Raw genomic sequence first — 22,349 nt, forward strand, 5'->3', positions numbered from 1 at the left:
AAGGGAGATAAGCCTATGGAATACCCAGGTAGAGATGTCCAGCAGGGAGTGAATAATGTGGGACTGAAGTTCAAGGGAGAGACTAAAGCTGGATAGATACATCTGGGAGTCATTGCCGTAGAGATGCTAAAAATGAACCCACAGAAGCTCATGAGATCACCAGGAAATAATATGGATAAGGAACCCATGGAAGCTCATGAGATTACCAGGAATAAGAACAGCAAAGATGAGACTATAAAAGTATGGGTAAGAAGAAACTATAAAAGAAAGAGAGAGGATGGGGGGGGGGGGGGGAACTGCCAGCGAAGAAAGGGGAATCAATCTAAGACATGTACAGGGATTACATGTTGCAAAACAAAAAAAAAGGCATCAGAGAAAAAAGGAGGGAAGGGATGCGAAGATGTGGGGAAGAACAGGGAGATAGCCCTTCATTTTCTAAGTAGGAGGTAAAGTTCTCTGTTGAAGTGGCAGAGGTGGCAGGAGAAGACTGAGTAGAAGGGAAAGTCAGTCATGGAAGAATGAAAAGAATGCTGCACAGAAAGGAGGGCTCAGGTAGAGTTAGACAAGATACAGTTGTAGGGAACCCAGACAGTTATAGTTATGGAACTTTCTTCAGAAATACTGAGCAGCAGGGGAGTAGAAACTGGAGGTAATTGGTAGGGGTTGTCCGGAGTTAGTCTGATAACGGGTAAGGACAAAGGGGAAATGGATGTAAGGTAACTTCTAAGAATATGGTTGAAGAAGCCAGCCACATGGTCAAGACTGTGAGGTTAGGGAAGGGAAGCCAAGGCAAGAATGATAGACTGGGAGAACTGGGAAGCATGGAAGGACAATAGGTAACTGTTAGAACAAAGAAAAGATTTAGGAGGGACAAGACAACAACAGAGATTAAAGGACAACACACTTTAGTCAGAATGATGAATTTCTGAATTCTGGGATATAGAGATGGAAGAGTTATGGGTGGCGTATCAAGAATCTCACCATCCCTATGGGAGGGTTGAAGTGGAGTGAAAAAGGAGATACTGGGACAAATGAGGGGAACTATAAGACTTGCAGCCTTCAAAATGGGGTACACACATGCAAGGGAGCATGTAAGATGACCCACTAGGAGGACATGGAAAGAAAATATTAAAACTTCCATTTGTACTTATTCTTATTTTAGAAAATGATAAAAGAAATTTCATTAATATTTAATATAGGGAGTGAGACCTGTCTTCTCTTTCTATGTCAGGTGTTACATGTAACAAAGGGTACATGGGCTATGCTGAGGAAGGAAACCTCCAGAACAGCTCCAGAACTTGTTTTCTTTTAGAGTATTGTGACACACACACTTGTGTGTGCCTGGTTAAGAGGATTTATGGATCATATTATCTAGTTTTAGCTAAACTTACTCAAAAAATTGGCAAATGGTTTAAAGAGATTCCTACAAAAACTGTTGAAGATAACACTAATAATGTGAGCATAACAGAATGAGAATGTGACAGAGCTGATACTTCTGCTCCCAAGATCTAATAAGGAGCCCCAAAGGCTTCAGTCGAATTCACTAAGCTTTTCTTAAATGTCTACCATTTATCTGAGGTGACAGAAAATTCAGATAATGGATAATCTTTGTGTCTTTCTTTGACCACTTGACTATAAGGGCAGCTAGGTGGTGCAGTGGATAGAGTGCCAGTGCAGGAGCCAGGAGGAGCTGAGTTCAAATCTCACCTCAGACATTTGACACTCACTAGCTGTGTGACCTTGGGCAAGTCACTTAACCCCAACTGCCTCATCTTGGGTCATCTCCAATCATCCTAATGAATATCTGGTCACTGGATTCAGATGGCTCTGGAGGAGACCTGCTGGTGACCTGCACAGCCCTCCCTCACTCAAAACAAAGTCAAGTGCAAGTCATGTCATCATTTCTCTGATGGCATGGTCTTCTTCAGCAATGAAGGACGAATACACACACTATGTATCAGACACAATGCTAGGTGTTGAGGATTCCAGGACAAAACTCAAACAATTCTGCCTTTCAAGGCAAGTGAGGGGCGAGGAGAAGGAACATCATGTACAAGTAAAAACAATAAACATACAAAGTAATTTGGTGTGTAGGGCTGAGAACAACTGGTAGGATCAGGATCACTTGAGGTGAACAGAGACAGAATAAGAACTCAAGTCCTCTGACTCCAAAGCACTGCTCTTCCAACTGTGCCATACTTTCTTTTGGCATTTATTCATTCATTTCCTCTCTTTATCCTGGAACTTCTACTCATCCCTTAAAGCCCAATTCAAATACCTTTTCCTCTAAGAAATGCTTTGCTATGTATGATTCCACCTCCCTGTCCCCCACCTTACTCCTTGAACCTCACATACCACTCTGCTTTGCCCTTTTCTGAAAGCTTACGGTATTCTTGTTTGGTGCAGGACTGGAAGAAAGATCCAGACTTCAAGTTGGGAAGACCTAGGGTGAGATTCTGCTGTTGAACTCTAATGAAATCATAGGTTGAGGGAGAAGTGTGGGAAGCTAATTGTCAATAGTATGTCTTATCCGACTTGACTCTAAGAACCACGAGGACAGGGACTGAATCACACTTAGACTTTCTTTCTCTGTAGCAAAATACTCTGAGCATAAGAGATGTTCAATAAATGTTTCAATTGAAACAATTCATAAAACATAATTACATATGAAACACTGTGCTTGGCACTGGAATCTCTAATTAGTAGGGTGTCATGACAGTGGAAAAAAAAAGACCTCTCACCCATCATTCTTTATTTGTACAGACATAGACATAATTAGACATTCTACCAGGTAAAAGATTTTTTTTCATATTTTATAGCAAAAACATGAATAAAATTGGGTAGAAAAGTATAATCCAGCCCTCTTATTACTAGGTTCTGAAATATACTGGTGATAGATGTCATCACTCTTGGTACAGCTAAATATCTAGTTTTCTTACCTGCCACAGAATAGGTTTGAGTCTTATAAATCACAGTAAGTAGTTACAATTTCTATAGCACTTTTAGGTTTAAAAAGCAAGTCAGAATCTCAAAAACTTTCAGCATGTTAGGGCCAGAATGGAGCTTAGATTACCTAGTCTGTTCTGCTCATTTTATAGACTTGGAAATCAAGGCCCAACTAGCCTAACAGGCATTGGCTTTCATCACAACAATGACTCTAAAAAAGCCACCCTAAAAGTAGCATTTTTTAATAAGCAGTGATTGAGGCTATGACCAGCACAACAACCCTGGAAGATAGGAGCTATTATCATCCCCATTTCACAGATAAGGAATTGAGACACACAGAGTTTAAGTGACTTTTCTAGGATCATACAGCTAGTAAGAATCTGAGGCCAGATATGGACTGAGATCTTCCTGACTCTAGGTCCAGCACTCTCTCCACTCTGAGTCTCAATTTTCTTATCTAAAAAATGGAGATATTATCACTCATTCTTTCTCCCGGGAGTTGTGAGGATCAAACGAGATAACAGATATAATATGCTTTAAAAAAAACCCAATAAAGTAGCTCATATAAATTGACTTATCATAAACAACACTACTCACAGAAGTTCTTATCATTGAGGCCTCTGATTAGAATCCTAAAGAATAACCAGTATATTACATGGAAGGGTATGCAAGTCTCCTTTCTTGTGGTTGGTTTATGTCACTTTATGTGTTCTCACCATGTGGAGTCTATGCATCATCTTAAGTTGTTTTTCTCTCCAGTTTGCTGTGTTGTTCAATGTTCTTTCTGCAATCCATCCAACCCCAATATTGCTTACCCGTTTGTCAATGTCGTTATGTTGGAGCTGCACAAACCGTGCACTGATCGCAGCAATATAACTCTGCTGATTGGAGAAAGCCACTCGGCCAGCGCCTTTTGGGTACTTCAGTTCTGGGTCTGTATCAATGCCAGCATAGCAGACACCCCCATAAAGACGGTCCATAATCATGGCCAATTCAACTGCAAGAAAAGAAGGGGAAATTGTTAACAAACATTTTAAAGGTTTATTTGCCTGGGGATAGGGGGAGGAGAGGAATTTAGGAATCACAAGACAAAAGTGAAGGAAAATTAAGAACAGAATGAAAAAATGTCCAAGGCAGTCTTCTGATAAACAGAAGTAGTAGAAGAACCATCTTTTGGGATTTTTACAAATGAAACTAACAAAAACACTGGAAAGACTTACCAAAGGGAGAATATTAGCCCAGATGTCAAATTATGGCCCAGCAGCATGCTTCTATCTCTAATTTCTAACTGCTTAGTCTACATAGTAACTCTACATAAACACAATATTTCAAAATCTCTAGCCACATCTAAAGAATGGGATTATCCACCAGCTGATGCAACAGCAAGTCATTGTTATCATTCATACATCTCCTCTATTCTATTGCCCTGAGAATATGCCATAGAAAGAGTTAAATACTCAAATTTAGTCACTTTCCATAGTGTTTTTTTTACTTTTGTCTTAGAATAAAATTCTATTACAACTTGGAAATAGCCACATTCAGCTCCAATGTAGAAAAGTAAGTAGCAAATAAAAGTGATGTAGTGATAATAAATTAAAATAGATTTACAGAGGGATTGTAGATATACTGTCTTAATTACACTATCAGTATATGGGTGCAACCTAGACTAAGTGTCAAATTTCTTCTAAACATACCTAGCTTGGTACAATGCACCTGTAAAAGAGGCATTTATAAATTAGTTTAATCAAAAGGATTTGCTTTCTAAAGATACTCTCAGAACAAAGTATTCTACTTAGGAGGGGAAATGGAGTTTACTTATGAATAACCTGAATTTTCTGAGTGTTGGATCCCTGTATATGGGTACCACAGGGGAGCCCTTCTTTAAGGTCTGACCATTCCATGCAGGTCACTGACACAGCATAAGTCAGAGAGCATTAAACCTAACCCTAGAGGGCACCCAAGTAATAATTTTCCTCAATCATCTACCTCCTAAAAAGCAAAGAAAGAGTAGAAAGGATGAAGAACAAGGTCACAGTGACCTTCCAGACACAAATAGGGAGCCATTAATCCTGTGGAGAATATTGGGAAAGAAACGTGTGTCTGAGGATGGGCAATGTGATACAAGTGGGGGAAGGTAGCAAGTACTGCATCACTCTTTGCTGTATCTCTAACAAAAATGAAAGGATGAACACAATGTCCTTGGTTTTTAGAAACAGCAAGAAAATTATACAGACCTGACATAGTGGATCTTCCCTCAGAAAGCTAACAAGTAGCCTCCATTATTTAAAAAAAAAAAAAAACCCTTCTACTCCAGATTATGTGAAACAGATGATTATTTATGTACCCATTTTTACAAAACTAATGTGACCAAAAAAGAATTTTTCGCAAAATGAAAAAAGGTGGGGCTGGCAACCAATTTCCTACCATAAGAGGGTGGTAGGAAAATATCACACTCAAAATCTTTCTATGGTCACAAGTACTAGACAACTGTCAGCCAGGGAATATCAGACCACTAGAGCTGACCATGGTGCCAATCTGGTGGTAGGGTCCAAAAAATGATGTTCATTTTTTAAAAAATGCAACTAGAATCATCAAGAACCTTGTGAACATACTAAATGATATGGAAATATTGAAATTTGCTGCCTATTGATGATTCATGTCACTGTTAATCCATACTTGTGTTAATTCTACCTCCAAAATATTAATTAATTAGCTAAAGGTTCTTTGTAGCCCTAAAATTATGTTGTATTATTCTAGTACTCCCCTTCAGTAGCATCTCTCACCCTTGCACTAACAATCAAGGGTCTATGGTGGTACAATTAAATATTACTTATATTTGTCAAAGAATAACTCCCTTTGGTGAAATGGATAGCAGATTCCAAAAAAATAATCTCTGGGACCCAGAAATGGGTTAAGAGAATACTGGAATCTTGGCTTTAAAGAGTATTTGATTATGGGGTAAGTGGAACATGTGTTCTGGGATAGGCAGTGGTTTGGAAAAGACTGATGAGTAAGAGAATGAGAAGGAATTATATTCTGACTACTTATATCTCAGAGAAAGGTATAATAATCACTAAAACTTGACATTAGCTCAATTCAGGATGAAGTCACTATAATCAGAAGATCTTCTACATTATAAATTTCATTTCTCAAGTATGAAAAGGTTCAAAGGAAGCATTAGCCAGTGAGCTAATAACCACAGATATCTTATGGGACCAGAAAAAATATCTTTGCAGTGTGATAAATCTATATGAAATGGCTTCATAAATCTGGCCACTGAAAATAGATCAATTATTCCTTTGCTGTCCCTGTACTATGAAAAGCAAAAGCTGAGAGCTGTCTGATAAGACCATAACTGATGAAGCTGCATTTCAAGTCTTTCATTTTTGAAGAAGGAATGCAAGCCCACATGGGCTTTTCTTGAAACATCATAAGAAATTATTCCCACTAAATTATTGGTGACCTATCTGGGATACTAAAAAACTTCAGGCACTTGAACCAATGGAAACTATTTACTTACTTAAGAGTTTGTTGTAAAACTTTTGGTTTGGTGAAAAGGTAGAAGAAAAAGTGGCTAATCTCCAAAGGTAGAGATTAAGGACAGAATGGAGCTTCCTGGTCCTTGTAGTCTAATTAGTCTATATGTCCTAGTTCCCAAAGAGCACAATCTACCATTACCTTTGAAAAAAAATCACAATCACCTAAATTTGGAGGTTTGGTACTTTACTCAGATGAGTAACTAATTTACTGAACATGTTCTATAAATATGATACTAAGCAAGTAAATTAAATGAACTGATGAGGCATCTTTTGCCACTTACATACTAGACAGATGTAGTTTAACCTTTCCAACCTAGTTGATCACAAATTTATGAGATGCGTTGATGGGAAAGGCTATTAGCCAAGGATATAGCTTATGTTCTACTGCATAGAAGACCAACAGAAATGGTCAAAGTGTTGCTATTCAGTTATGTTCTAAAAGCAGAAGGGCCCTTCTTGATCCTCTTTATAAAAAATAGCTGCCAGTTCAAAGAAGGGCTGCATTTTAGTTTTGTAGCCTAAAGCTCACTAAGGGTATGGGACTGCCTTAAGCTCACATTACTTAATGAATTCCTCAGAGATACAAACATTCTTAAAGTAAACCTTCTATTTCATGTTGAGAAAGAACCACATCTGTGGGGAAGAAGAGGTAAGAAAAGGAAAAGAAAATAGTTTGGAAGACAAATCTAACTTCAAATGCCCCCTGAACACTAACCAAGATGAGGATACTCTAAAACTATGATTGTGATATATCAGCCCAAACAAAGTTCTTGAGCAAAAGATGCCAATTCTGAAGATGTAGGAAACTGCCTATACTTTCAGTAGTCTTACCACCTTTCAGATGAAATGGTCCCCAAATGCAGCTTACTTGCTGAAGAAGAGTCTTCAAGATCTAATTCTGAAACATGAGAAGTCTATAGACCACACTGTCAGAAGCAATCATGAGGGACCACTCTAGGCATTAGTGTAGATGTGAGAAATGTCTGCACTACTTCTATGCTTTTTCCCTAGACATTACCCACAGATGGTCCATTTGGTTGCTGGGAGAACCCTTTGGACCAGATATCCTAAGTTTATAAGAAGCACCAATTTAATCTCATGAACCAACATACCATGAGTATATATGACAAATAAAACTTAAGATACCTAGCTTTATTATGTGGATCTTGCCATCATTCTCATTCTGCCATGGACTATCCTATGACAAGGGCACCACATCTAGGACATAGGACTCATCTAAAGTCTAGCTGATGATACTGAAGATTCCTAAATGACACGGGGCAGACAAATTTGAAGCCCAGTCATTTAAACTGGGTTTCTGGCTCTTGGGTAGATTGTGTTTCTACTGCACAATGACCAAGCTTACTTGGAAATGAAGTGGCTTACATGTGTTTACAAAATCTTCTACTGGTAACTCTGGGTATTTTATTAAAATAAATTCCAACAACATAACAAAGACAATGCAAAGAACCATACATTCTCCAAGTCTGATATGTTCCATAAAAGGAGACTTAGGGTTGGAGAAGGAAGGGAGAATGGGAGGATTACTGGAAAAAAATAGCTTTTCCACAACATATAAAGATGTCTTATAATTGATGGTTCAGAGCCTACCCACCTTCTGGTGGATAACCGACCAAGGATGACTCAGACATAAAAATGGTTAAATCCTCATTTTCAGGTCATGAGGAGATCTGAACTTAGGAGAGAGAGATTTCAAACAATAGCATCTTTCAAAGTCTCCCATTCCAGATATGGGTTTTTCTAGACATGATTCTCCAAATGTTACAAGGGTGTTCATGTACACTGGGTGTAAGCATCTTAAACACAAGAGTAGTGAGAGTTTCACAAATCTATTTCAGATCTGGAACATTTTCAAGACAGATGATGCCAAGGATATGAAGGAGATAAACTAAGTCACTGATTAAATTCCCATACAACATTAGACACATTCAACTCAATTAGAAAAGACTGTTGTCAGATTGACCATTTGTCAAAAGTAGGAAAATATCTAAATCCTCATTAGTTATCGAAATTTGATTCTGCTTAATTCTTATTTATGAGATTCCAATGAATGTTACTTTGCCCTGTCTTCTACTCTGCATATTAGCCTTAGTCCTAATTTGGTTTTGGCTTAATTTGTTAAACAATGTTACCCTACTTGGTCAAGCTGTTGCATAGTTTGGCATCAGCTGTTAGCAAATATATTTGCTGGCTAAGTATGCATATACCATGACGTTGAAAAATCTTGGGGCCCAAAAGACAAGACAGGTAAGCCTGTCAATATGCCAGTAGCATATCTTGTCTAGGATAATTTTCTTGATAGCCAATTTGGGAGATGAGGAGAAAAAAAAGCTACAGCTAACTAACAAAAAATCAGGAAGGAAGTTTAAAGTGGAGACAAACCTGAAAGAAGAGACATGAGTGACATGAATAATTTCAGATTTACACAAAGAGACTGAAAGTGTAATAACTACTCAAAAGTGATAGATTCATAGAAAAAAATGTTCACAAAACATTAAGGGAAAAGAGGGAAAGTCCTAGAGAGGACAGGAGATTCCCAGGAAGAAATTTTAGGATTTGTTGCAAAATGTAAAAGGAAAACATACAATAAAGAGAGCCAGGGAATTCTTAGGGAGAAAGTTAGGAAAGGCAATAGTATTGTTTCTACTATACTCAGGAAATGGCATGCCCAATGATTCTACAATAAGCCTATTCCCCAGTGCCTAGACTGGGAAGCCTAATAGTGAGAAGCAAAGGAAGTAACTGAGTTAAAAGTATTCAGATGCACTGAGGGTATGAGGATAAAGACCTCTCTAGCTTCAGCCAGCTAATGGCAATTTTGTTTAAGATGCTTTTTGTATGGTGAACCCTCAAGTTAGGTGTGACGTGGAGAAGCAGGACATATACACTGTGTAAAACCATTACTGTCGAGTCCCTCTATTCAGAGCAAAGCCTGTCATCAACGTAAAAGTGATTTGCTACTTCTTCCATCCTCCTCCTTAGTTTGATACTTGTCCAGTTCTGATAAGGCCAATAAATGACTTTCTGCTAGGCTTACAGACTCTGTACATTCCCATACTTTGAGGCTCTGAAAGTAGAGCTAGTCTGATCAACAGGGTTCCTGGACTCTCTACTCCCAGGTGCTTAGGAGCACTGAAGCACATCCATTTTCTCTAGAATTCAGATTTTTTGTCCTGAAAGAGGTGGACAGAGAGAAACGCATCCTATGCAGAGTCTTTCCTTTGTATGTTTAGGAGGCAATGTAATTGGTCCAGGAAGAACTTATGGGACATTCAAGGAGATGCCTGGAACACTCTGTGGCTTGGCTACTAGCTAATGGAGGTTAAGTCATAAACCAAGAAAGTTATTAGGGAAGGCTAAGGAAAGATATTAGGTAAATATATATGTGTGTGTGCGTGTGTGTGTGTGTATGTGTGTGTGTGTATAGATAGGTTTCTACATGTCAAAAAAGGACAAGGGTAATCCATGTTACATCATCTGATCTACTTTTTGTCTTAATTCAACTCACTAAACATTTATTACTATTATTTTTCATGGATATTTCCGGTATGTCCTATCATTATTAGTCTTTTCACTACTATCTCCCATACTTACATTACTGCCTATATCTGTCTAGGTCTCTTCAGTCAACTAAAACAACTTAAAAAAGAAAAGCCTTTCAAAGAACAAACTGGTTAGATCAAATGTCCTAACTCACAAGCTATTTCTTAAGAAGTATCAACTCTTTTTTCTGTTTTGTTTTTGTTGTTTTTTTAGTGGTTCATTCCTGCTTAAATGGATGCGACTATACTCACAGCTCCATTAGTGTTAGGACTGAGACTGACAACCCACCTTTTGGGATTGCGCTGGTGTTGGATTTACTTCCTCCCTCACACCTCTAATGTCCCTCCACATATCTAGCAAATGGCCAAATTGAAGTGGATGATCTTACTTTCCTGTATTCCTTTCCCCATGAATATCTTTATAGCATGATGGCACTTAATTTGCTAAGCATTTAAGGGGTACTTATATTTTTGTAAGGAAATTGTGTTGAATGTGACATTCCTTAATAAAGCCATAATGAATTCCTTTAAGAAACTCAGTCCTTTCTCAAATCTCAGCCTGTTACTCCTTGGTATAATGCTCAGTGCATTCCTTACAGGGTGCTATAGGAGTCAAGTCTGCAGTTGGCAATCTTTCAGTCCTTGGATATTAGAGTTTTCAATTTGGAATTCTAAAGTATGAAAATTAGCCTAAAATCCACAACCATAGTTGCTTTAGTTAAGCCACATAGCCTTTCCAGGGCGGGGCAGGGGGGTGGGGGGGGGGGAGGGAGGAAGGAGGAAAAGGCAGTACAAGGAGTTTGTCTCTGTTACTTAAGATTAACATCCATGTAATGCAAATCATTTTTCAAACCTAGAGGACTAATTAAAAAAATGGAATATGAAAATCTTTGCAGTTAGGACATTGTGCAGACAGGCGTATAAAGGACTATAAATTATATCATATAGTTTTTTAAGAAAACTATATATTTTGAAACAGTAATTTTAAAATACACTTTTGTGGCCAGAAGAGTTGCAGATTTTTGCCCCTGGAGATGGAGGAGTTTGCCTTGGGACATTAGGGAAGGAATATGAAGGCAATGACCTAATACCACTCCTTTTCCTCCTTCCCCCAAATCATCAAAGTGGGCAAGCTAAAAAATAAATGCAATAAGGATATAGCTTGTAGAAACTGTTATATCTACGACTTAAGTAAAAATATACATAATGGAATAAAACCAATTTCATAATCTTATACATTGGACTTCTCTTTAAGATAATTTCTTAGTGTCCCATCAATTATCAGTTTCATTGAAGAGCAAGATTATTTAATACTTATGCCTACAGCTAGAAAAAATGCAAAATCGGTTATTATTGTCTCTGGTGGCAATCTCTTAAAAGCCTACAAGTTATAGACTTCCAGTGAAAGATTTTCTGTGCTACCCTAATCCCCTCACCTTTCTTTCCTCTTCAGATCAGGAAGTTCAGTTCTTAAGGTGAAAATGAGAAAAAGACACATCCCTGAACATTTCTGGTCATTGTATCAGTAGAGTTTGAGCAAAGCAGAAGATGAGTAAGTTTAATTTGTGCCTCATAATTTCTGTAATCAACAAGGTTAGCTTAGAAATGAGAGGGAAAGAATAGGTTGCATTTCTCTTCATCCCATCATACAATTTTCTTTGATTTCAACATTACTTAGCTCAGTTTTGTTTCACTCTCACATATTTGAAATTAGATTGCTGCAGAGGATTAAGGGAGAGGTTTCTCTTTGGCTTGTTGAGATTTCTCAGTTTTCTGTGGGAACAATCTGATCCAAGACATATTAATATGGTATGAAATTACATGCTTCCTGGTCATGTTACATATGTAAAGTTTATTCTTCAAACAGACTTCTGAAGGTTTTTTTTTCCTTTTCCACAGAGATTTTAAATAAGCAACTTTAAAGTAGGACACAGGAAGATGGGTCTTTAAGCAGAACTATCAGAATTATAGCAGTTAAAAGTCCTGAGACCAAAGAGAAGTGAGATAGATGCCTCTTGAGATGCATTTCCACAATTTGATCTATTTTATTATGCTGTGATGTTTTTCTCTAAATTTTAATATTTTCTAATCAAATTATCTGCAAATACGAATGCATATTTGTGTTCATGTATGTGTATATATATATGCATATATATACACATTATACACACACACACACACACAATAGGGGGATATTTTTGCATTTTTTGCAACTGCAGGCATATTTCATCAATACCTTATTTTTCCTGCATAACTTTTTTTTGTGCACAAAGGATATTGCTATAAGTGCTTTAGAAAAAATATGTTTTAAATAACTAAGTTGTTTAGGATAATTATTTTCCAAGAACTAATGATGATTAGGGTTATTATTTATTAAGTTTGCTTTAAGGATTTAAATTTTAAATTCATCATTTCAGCATCACTTCACTGACCCTAACCTACAATTACAGTTAAACACAAGCAAACAATTTCACAATTGAAAGTTTAAAAAAAACAAAGCTAAAACCAGAAATGAAAACCAAAATTAAAATTCTCAGAAGTAAAGGTATTTTTATAAACTTCTCAAGTCCCAGAAACAAAAAAACAAACTTACTTAGTAAGAGCTTCAAATATTATTTCCTAAGACAGGATTTTTTAGAAGTAGAAAGGCTTACTACTGTAGACGACCAGGTGCTATGGAATACTCAGAGTCATTCCATAGCTTGTTACTTACATCCTCTCCCATCTAGGATAATGCAGCTGACCCATCATCTTGAGAAGCTGTGCAGACTGTAACTTCCTTAAGAACCATGTGGCTTTATAAGGAAGCAGTAAATAAAATTCATATTTTTAAAACATCAATTCACTAAATAACTAAAGATGATTTCAGGAAATTCATTCTTGTGCCATAGAAAATGGCAGATACAGGCGTCAAACTCAGAATCTTGAGGCAGGCAGGCAGCCAGGCCAAACTGGCCTGCTTTAGAGCGGACAAACCCACAGCCTTCTTTTTTGATGCTGCATATAGCGGATGGGGAAACCTGGAAAATATTTAAGACTAAATGTTTTGTTTTGTTTTGTTTTTTACTATTTCCACTCACCAGCTCGAAGGGGTCGTGGAACTCCCCCAACAAAGATAGTTTTTCTGGGGTCCAAAGGCTGAGAGCCATCCATTACAAAGTCACTGTCACTTAGGTTCCATGGTCGAATTTGCACCTGAAAAAAAGTTGTTTACTTGGTCCTTACTTCATTTCCAGCAACCCTAATGAGAATAAGTTGACTCTAATGACAAACCCACTACATTTGTGAATTCTGTAGTATATTTAACCCAGTTTGAATCCAGTAAAACAGAACTCACTTCATCTACATCACATCTTCTACTAGGTAGGGCTTTGGGGGTTCCATGCATGGTCATGACACCCCACTGAAACTTTCAACACCCTACTGGCAATCTTTGGGAGGTTGCCAGTATTTCCTAACAGATTTTTCCAAGTAGAAGCAGTAGAACCATGGCCCCTGGTTTGCAATCAAAATCTATAGAGTTTTTCAGTCAATTTCCCATTAACCACTCTTATGGAGGAGAACAAATTGCTTCTGGATTGTTCATGCAGCTGGCTTTGTAATTCACATACCTCTAAAAATAATGAAGCCATACGGCAGGAAGATTAATGTGTAAGACTCATTAACATTTAACAAGTTAACACACAGTCACAAACATAGATACAGAACAACTAAGGAGACAGTGTTAAGGCCCTTTGTTTCATCAGCATATCCTAGCCTTGTCCTCTATAGTTCATAAACCTAAATCCTCCTGAATAGGACTAAATAGGACTATGTTACTTTGCCAGTGCTGATAGTAACAAGGATCTTCAGAGTGGCTAATAAGCCCCTCCACTAAAATCAGTTCTGTGATTTCCTTTATTTTGCTTAAATTCTTATATCTGTGTGTATACTCAGTTGGTAATTTGATTAGATATTAACATATGTAAAGGATTCTATAAATGCTAGCTATTATTATTTTAATCACAGATGTGCTTACAGATCATGCAGGATGCCCAGGAGCACCCTAATGTCTCAAAAAAACCAATCTGTATTTTTTACATTTTCCATAAATAGTTTTGTTGTGAATATTAAATAAAAGTTCAGTTCAGTTTTAATTTCTTTAGTGTTTTTTAATGAATAAAATGAATACCCTTTGAATAGTCAAATGTTCACCTTAAAAAATTAAATATTTTGGGTACACACACATAAGAAATTTGTGCACCTGTCTATTATGACCATCTGCTTATTACAAATAGTTACGGACTATAATTTGGAAGTTAGGTTATAACTTCCCCATACTCATCACTTTTCAGACTCTCTTTCATGTGCTGGGAATTAATGATAAAAGAAGTTTCAAAGGAGTTCCTTCATCAGACCACAGGAGCAGAGCCTTTTCACTTCTAGGGGAATGTTTCCCATCCTCTGCTAATGGAAATTTACTCAACTGAGACCTTGATATCTTTGATCTAAAAGTCATTTTAAAATGTTTTCATCTATGTGTTTCCAAATCTTAATTGGTAATAGTACTTTAAGATTCACTAGTCCAAAGGATCACAGATGATGAGAAAGGAATGAGAAGGGAGCTCAAAGGCCCCATTAACTGAACTAATTACTTTAAATTAAAATAACTTTTTAAAAAATCCCTAGTATTTTGCCATTACTTCATCACAGTCTACTAGTCATTTTAATTCATTAGAAAATTATCAAATACTATTTATTCTTTACCTAGAAAGCTTTGAAGTATATACTTTGAATGCCATTATTGTGGCTGAAAATAGACTAAGCATTTATTAAAGCATCTAAGTATTCTGTGCATAACACTAGTGGGCACAGTGATTGGAATACTTTTTTTTTTTAGGATAAAAGATGGACTCTATCTTGTAAGAGCTTACAAATCCATCTCCACATGATTCTGATGGAAATAAAAGATGGATGAGGCTGAATGTTCCATTCATTAAATGGACATTTCTCAGTTTTCTCCAGGACATATATGAAAAATCAAGTTTGTGCACCTATTGCAGAAGTTCACATAAAAGCAGCAATTCTCTTTCTCTGTTTGACTTCAGTCCAGGAACACTTTTGGAATATAACATGTTTGCCAAAGACAACCCAATGCCATTAACATCGTCAAAATGAGTTACTTAGACAGAAATAGACTTGGCCAACTCCTAAAAGCTCCTATACAATTCACCCTCATTTAAATTTTTCTATACCAAATGACTTGATGCTACTTAAAATGGATTATCCAGCAAGAGGAGTGCCTTAAAAAATCTATTTTCGTCTCTGAGGCAAGGAAATTTTCACTGGTCTTTGCATAAAGTTATTTTGTATAGGCTGGGGGATTCTAGAAGGATCCATCCAGATCCTTCACATTAAATCTCCTTGAAAAGTCAAATTACTTTTGCCCATTTCTTTTAATATTATAGTTTTATGAATTGTATAAACACACATTTAATATTTTTTTAGTATGTCAAGTCAAGACTTTAATCATCAAAACCAAGCACTTATATGTTCTTTATAGTCTAAGAATTTAAATGAGTTTAATGTTAACAATGAAGAAAAAAGTTCATTTATATGGCACTTTAAGTCTTTTCCTCACAACTCTGTGTGGCAGATAAGATGTCATCCCTTTTTCAGACATGAGGGAACAAAGACTCCAAAAAATTAAATGTCTTGCCCAGAGTCACATAACCAGTTATGGAGTAGATCACAACTTCAACCTAAATCTTCTGACTCCAAGATGAGCATTCATTCAACTACCACAAAGCCTTTCTTTCTCATTCTCATGTGACATCACTTTTGTGTACAGTCTGGTGGATCCTATGTGTATCTTCTCTTATACACCGTCCTTCCGTTTGCCACATTAACCCTATTTTATAAGCAGCCTCAGGATGTGGCAAGAGTGTTTAAATCATCTTGGATGATAGAGAGTTAGAAATGGAACAAAAGGCATTTGTTTAAAAATTCACAACATGAGTAGTCTCCTTCTTACAAAAAGCCTCAATTATATGAAATTGCATCTATTTCCCACTGCTGCAGTTCTCTTCACTGACCAGCACACTCTCATCCAACGGTGCCCTGAGAGAGCCGCTACAATATCACTGTCATCACAAGCATGGACAGATGTGAGAATACACAGAGTTCATCTGATTCTCACATTGTAGATCTGAAAAGCTGAGAGGACAGGAGACAAGCATTGGCTGATGGGCCCTATTCATACAAGACACACACAGTTCAGACTGCTACCAGAAAGCAGCTGTGATGAGTGCCAGAGTTCCATTATTTATGGTCTCCTCCTGGAGAAATCATGACATCACCTGCTCTTCCAGCACACAGTACAGCAGTTCAAGAGAATATTTTCAAACTGCCCAGTGATGACACTATCAAGTCCAATCAACTCTTGCCTCTCTATAAGGCAAAGATCCCTAGGAATAGGTAGATATTAACCTTTCACCTTTGAAAAAAAATCACTCCCATACAAGGGTGCTCACTCTCATACAAGGCAGTTTCTCTCTACCTTTATTCCCATTCTTTTGGTGGTTATTTTCCAGAATGGTAACCTTTACCATTTTGTTACATATGATCTTAGCTATGTGATTATCATCTGTCAAACCACTGTTAAATAGACATTCCTTTTTAATACTGACATGTACATTTAGTGACAATATTTTACATTTCTGACATTTGCTGCCACAACTCGACAGTCCTATACTGTGCTTTTAATGGTTAAAACAGTATGTTTATCTAGGTAACCAACTTGATATGGCTTTGGAAACATTAATTACACCAAACCACAGCAATAACATTACCCTCCTTTATATAACTCTCTAAGGTTTACAAAGGAGAAGTAAAGGATAGCTGGGGTTAACTATTATTGGAAAGTTACACATAGGAAGAGGGACTCCTAGACACCTGTAGTACTACTTTTTTTTCCCTTTTAATTTATTGATACATTTTGTTTTGACTTGACACTTTCAAACACATATCCAACCAGCCCCTGTTACAAAATATTCCCAGACAAAATTAAGCAAAACCACATTTTAGAATACTTAGGGTACTGTGCAAATCATACATGGATGCCCTTAGAATATGATTTCACCATGTTGCCCTGGAGTAGGAGCAGCCACTAAATGTTTAAACACCCAATTCTCTAGGGGTAAAATGTACAGAGGACACACTTTTGACTTTAAACTGCATTACTATCATTTTCTCCATCACTTTCTTATACAATCAACAAAACAATAAAGCAAAGAATAACATATTTGTCAGATTTATGAAGAATGGAGAAAATTATGACCAAACAAGAGATAGAGAACATTATGAAGTGCAAAATGGATAATTTTGATTACATTAAATTGAAATGCTTTTGCACAAACAAACCAGTTGACACCGAACTGGTTAACTGATATAAGACATCATTGAATATGAAAAGGAGGTAAGCCTGTGTGAGTGTGTGTGTGTGTGTGTGTGTGTGAGTCTGTGTGTGTGTGTGTGTGTGTGTGTGACAGAGAGAGAGAGAGAGAGAGAGAGAGAGAGAGAGAGAGAGAGAGAGAGAGAGAGAGAGAGAGAGAATGAATGAATGAATACAAAAGACTATAGATAGCTCAAGTGGCTCACGAGTACAGTTGAAATGTCAAAGAACCATGTCTCCAAGAAGCTGAAAGGATCTGGAAATTTTAAGGAGAGTCATGGCTAAGAATAGCACAAGATGAGAAGGCAGCAGAGAGGCATCATGATCTCTTTTAGTAAAGGGAGCATCCGTATAGAACCATATTGATGCTGAAACCATAGATCCAAGAGAAAATATACAGTGTATTTAGAACTAGTAGTCCATTCTATGCAAGATGTATATGCAATAGTTTACATGCCCCCCTCATGCATCTTCCCATTGTCTTTTGTGTTACTTATCGTTTTTATTTTTTTGAAAGCTCATGCCTAATGATTTCCAGCCATAAAGCATCCATGACAGAATCGGGAACAATAATCAGCTTCAAATCAAAGAAACTACCATGCAGCCTCCCAAATGTCAGGCAGACTGATATTCTCCTCTCAGTTTTGGGCCTGGTCAACATCCATCTGTAATACTTGGTCAAAATATGTATACTGATCAATTAAAGCCATTGGCTGGCTGCCCAGCTGCATGTCATTGTCTGAGTAATAAGAGATTTTTGTCCATGCTTTTTCTATATGGAGAATTATGCCATTCAATCACTTGCAAAAGAGAGCTTCAAGAACACAACTCAATGTAATTTGGACAAAGTCAACTACAATTAAGCGTATTTGTAGAACTTCTACTTCAATAACTAATCCCTTAGTTTGAATTCTATGCAGGTCTTCTTTCATGTTCACATAATGTGTCCACCAGTGTCATGCTTCCTTGTTTGACACTTCTCTTGGGGTTACCAATCTGTGAACAAATTCATTTTCATGGATGTATATTAACATAGTCTTGTACAATCTTGGTGCACACATAGGAGACAATTTGTTTGAAGGCACCTTCAATTTGTCCTTAGTCAAATGCTTTTCCTCCCCCTTCATTTCCCCAACTGAAGATGAAAGACTCCTTTACTCATTCCATGTGTTAGGAGGGAATGGTCTAAAGCTACCCCTCCTACTCTCCCCCCATCCCTGCTCTCTTTTTAGGCCATGTGGCCTCAAGAAAATAGTCTGAAGTTTTGGTCTTTTCCATTCTAGGTGCACAGAGTACAGTCTCTCACCTAGAAACTTGGGGATCCAGGGGGATCCAAGAACCCATGTCAAATATTACAACTAGTCCAGCGGTGAAGCCCCAGAGATTCCAACTGAAGTTGGTGGGACTAATGCTATGGAGGAACTCAGCTACACTATGAGCCTCTATTCTATATTCCCTTCTACAGAGAAATAGGTAACATAGAAGGACCTCATGCCAATAAGGTACTGGGGAGGGGGGTATCTTTATTCTTTCAGTATCTTTAAAGTAAATATTCCCTTGTAAAAGTTTTTTTAAAAAATCAACTTAACAAAATACAGAACAGGGTTCTTATATTTTCCACACCCAGTCAGTTACATGACCACAATGATGTAGTCTGTCATAAAGAAAACAAAAAAAGAACCCTATGAAAGTCTGCCTGCCTTCTTCCATATTCTTCTTGGATAATTTCAGAGTTTGAAAAGGCCACATATTCTTATAGATGTGGAAAAAAATTAGCATAGATTGGCAGTTGCTGATGACTCCTTAATCACCCTTTTATTCTTTTGATGGAAGCATAGTCTATGATTTTTTTTAATCTTTTTTAAGTCTTTCCCCACTGGAAATACTGAAATTTGATTTGTTTTTGAGGTCCATTAAAATTATGATGCCTCTAGCACAGATTTGGTCAACTCAGACAAACCTTATTACCCTAAATACCAATGCTACTTCTTTACAAAGTATTCTGGTTACTTAGCTGGTTGCATTCAAATGTGAGCATTTCACTATTATCACCAATTAAACATTCATTGGAAACTTGGAGAAATAACACATACTTAGAAAATGTGTTGTTTAAAGTAGATCTCTGAATAGTTTCAGTCCCCTGGAGGAGGTTTCACACCATGAAATCTACCTTGGTAGTTGCTTGAGTTTTGAACCAGTCTCATTGTCTTCCATCACTTCATTTGCAGTATTCACCATGCTTGGTGCCACATCTCAACAAACATACTTTAGATATTGAAACTGATATCCTTGCTATGCCCAAAGGGTTATAAAAATGTGCAAACCCTTTGACATAATATTGCTTCTAGGGATGTATCCCAAAGAGGTCATAAAAATGGGAAAAGGACCCACATGTACAGAAATATTTATAGCAACTCTTTTTGTGGTGACCAAGAACTGGAAATCAAGGGGATGCCCATCAATTGGGGAATGGCTGAACATGTTGTGGTATGTGAACACAATGGAATACTATTGTGCTATGAGAAATGACAAGCAGGAGGACTTCGGAAAAACCTGGAAAGACTTATATGAACTGATGCTGAATGAAGTGAGCAGAGCCAGGAGAACATTATACACAGTAACAGCCACGATATGTGAGGACTGTTTTTGATAGACTTAACCCTTCACAGCAATGCAAGGACCTAAAACATTTCCAAAGGACTCATGATGCAAAATGCCATTCACATCCAGAGAAAGAACTATGGAGTCAGAACACAGAATGAATCAGACTATTTTTCTCCTTTGTTATGTTTTGTTTTTCTCATGGTTTCCCCCATTTGTTTTAATTTTTCTATGCAATATGGCCTAATGTGAAAATGTTTAATAGGAATGCATGTGTAGAACACATATAAGATTGCATGCCTTCCTGGGGGAAGGAGGGGAGAAAATTTAGAACTTATGGAAGTAATTGCTGAAAAACAAACTAATAAATTTTGGGGAAAAATAAATTAATATCCTCTCCAATAAAGTTCAAAGAATATAAATTATTACTGTCAACAAATGGCAGAGAAAGTAACTTGAATGACATAAACCATAAAAGTCCTTTATTCTCAATAGGGAATCAAGGTTTGGGACCCCAGGAGTAATGATTACTTGAACAGTTACTAAAGCTTTATGCCAAATATGACATTTTCTCTTTTAGTTCATATCAGTCTAAAGGAATTACTTGCATTGAAATGCACTTTTAAGAACTAAGAGTACACACAATAAACATAGATACAGATGCCTCTCATTAACTGCAAGTTTTCTGACTACACTACATTTAGGATATGGTACTAGAACACTGGAGATAAACACTAGACTTTTGCTGCTAAAGGCAAAAATGATACTGCTACTTGTAAATTTCAATGGGATATATTGCTTTGGCTCTCAAAGCCATACACAATGATATAAGTAATGGAAAAACTTAAAACTTAATATGAATTAAATATGTTTCAAACAGTAAGTTGGGATGAAAGTCACCTCTTGGGTTATAATGCAAATCTTTGAGAGGTACTAAGAATTCACAATGGCTCCCAAACAAAGCCATTTGACAGAAAGTGTGTCATTGGAGGTATATTAGGAATGAGTAGCCCCATTATAATGAAAGCAATTTTAAAAATCCCATACTTTAACTCTTCCCCAATGTTTTATACCTGCATTGCTTAAAGCCTGGTAAATTCCACCTAAGACAATATTTGTCCTACAATACATCTGGTTTAACCTCTCTTTCTTTCCTTTTCCTTTTCTTGATTCTTCCCTGGTTACCTAAGGAAAATCTCTTTTTCCCTTCATTCAATTGCTAAGAGAAATGACTCCAATCATTACTGCCAAGTCTAATGGAAGGGCAGGGGATATATGTGGAAACAAAAAAGAAAGCAGCAAATTCTTGGTTAGTCTTTTTTAAAGGTGGTATTTTCTTCAGCATTTTTTGGGATCTACTTTAGCAAACTGTTGACTCACTTTTCATGGTTTTCTTGCATACCTCTCTCATTTCTCTTCCCAATTTTTCTTTGACCCCTTTTACTTGATTTTCAAAATCTCTTTTGAGCTTTTCCATGATCTGAGACCATTGCAAATTTATTTTGGAGGTTTGGGATGAAGAAGCTTTGACTTTGATGTCTTCCTCTAATGGTATGCTTTGTTCTTTTTCATTCAAAAGGATGGAGGAAAATACCTGTTCACCAAGAAAGCAGCCTTCTATAGTTTTATTCATTTTCCCTTTTGGGGGCATCTTCCCAGTCAGTTACTTGACTTTTGAGTCCTTTGTCAAGTGGAGAGTATAATCTAGGGTCCTGTAGGTTCTCAGTTCCTCCAAGGTGGCACAATCAAAGGAGAAGAGTTTACTCCTCTCCTGGTCTGCACTCTTGTCTGGGAGCAACGACAAGCTTTTCTGCCCAGTATCTGCAAGTAGGGTTCCCTCTCTGCAACCACTTCCAGCTCCACCATGCCAGTGCTCCTCCTCACCCCAGGGCCACTTCTCAGGCCTGAGATTCAGATCAGCTGCTTGATTCCCCCAGGATCTTTAGGCTGAGGGCTCCAAAAAGGGATTCTGCTGCAGTAACTTCCACCACCTTGGGGCCCAGGGCTAGGGCAGGACCCTGCTCCCTTCTTACCCAGGTGAAAGCGCTTTCTCACTGACCTTTGAAGCTATCTTTGGCATTTGTCAGCTGAGTAATTTGGGAACCGTAGCTGCTGCCTGTGATTCCCTGCCCTGAAGCCTGCTCCAGTCCTGTCTGTGCTGGGCTGTGAGGCAAAGGCTGGGCTGCACTATACGGGCTGTGCTATACTCCAAGCCCGGTGTGACAGACCTTTCCCATCCACTTTCCAGGCTGTCTTGGGCTGGAAATC

At 37.5% G+C, this 22,349-nt stretch overlaps 1 protein-coding gene across 10 annotated transcripts in view; it reads right to left on the minus strand.

Annotated features, from left to right (window-relative positions):
- Positions 1-22,349, minus strand: part of CPEB3 (cytoplasmic polyadenylation element binding protein 3) — a 242,138-nt gene that overhangs the window by 48,786 nt on the left and 171,003 nt on the right. For all 10 annotated transcript variants that reach the window (XM_072625177.1, XM_072625185.1, XM_072625167.1 and 7 more), the window contains 2 exons: positions 13,129-13,243; positions 3,762-3,943 (listed from right to left, as the gene is read on the minus strand). In XM_072625177.1, the coding sequence (XP_072481278.1) occupies positions 3,762-3,943; positions 13,129-13,243 (297 nt within the window). The remainder of the gene's footprint in view (positions 1-3,761; positions 3,944-13,128; positions 13,244-22,349) is intronic.

The sequence above is a fragment of the Notamacropus eugenii genome, chromosome 1, assembly GCF_028372415.1.
Source record: "Notamacropus eugenii isolate mMacEug1 chromosome 1, mMacEug1.pri_v2, whole genome shotgun sequence".
Classification (NCBI taxonomy): domain Eukaryota; kingdom Metazoa; phylum Chordata; class Mammalia; order Diprotodontia; family Macropodidae; genus Notamacropus; species Notamacropus eugenii.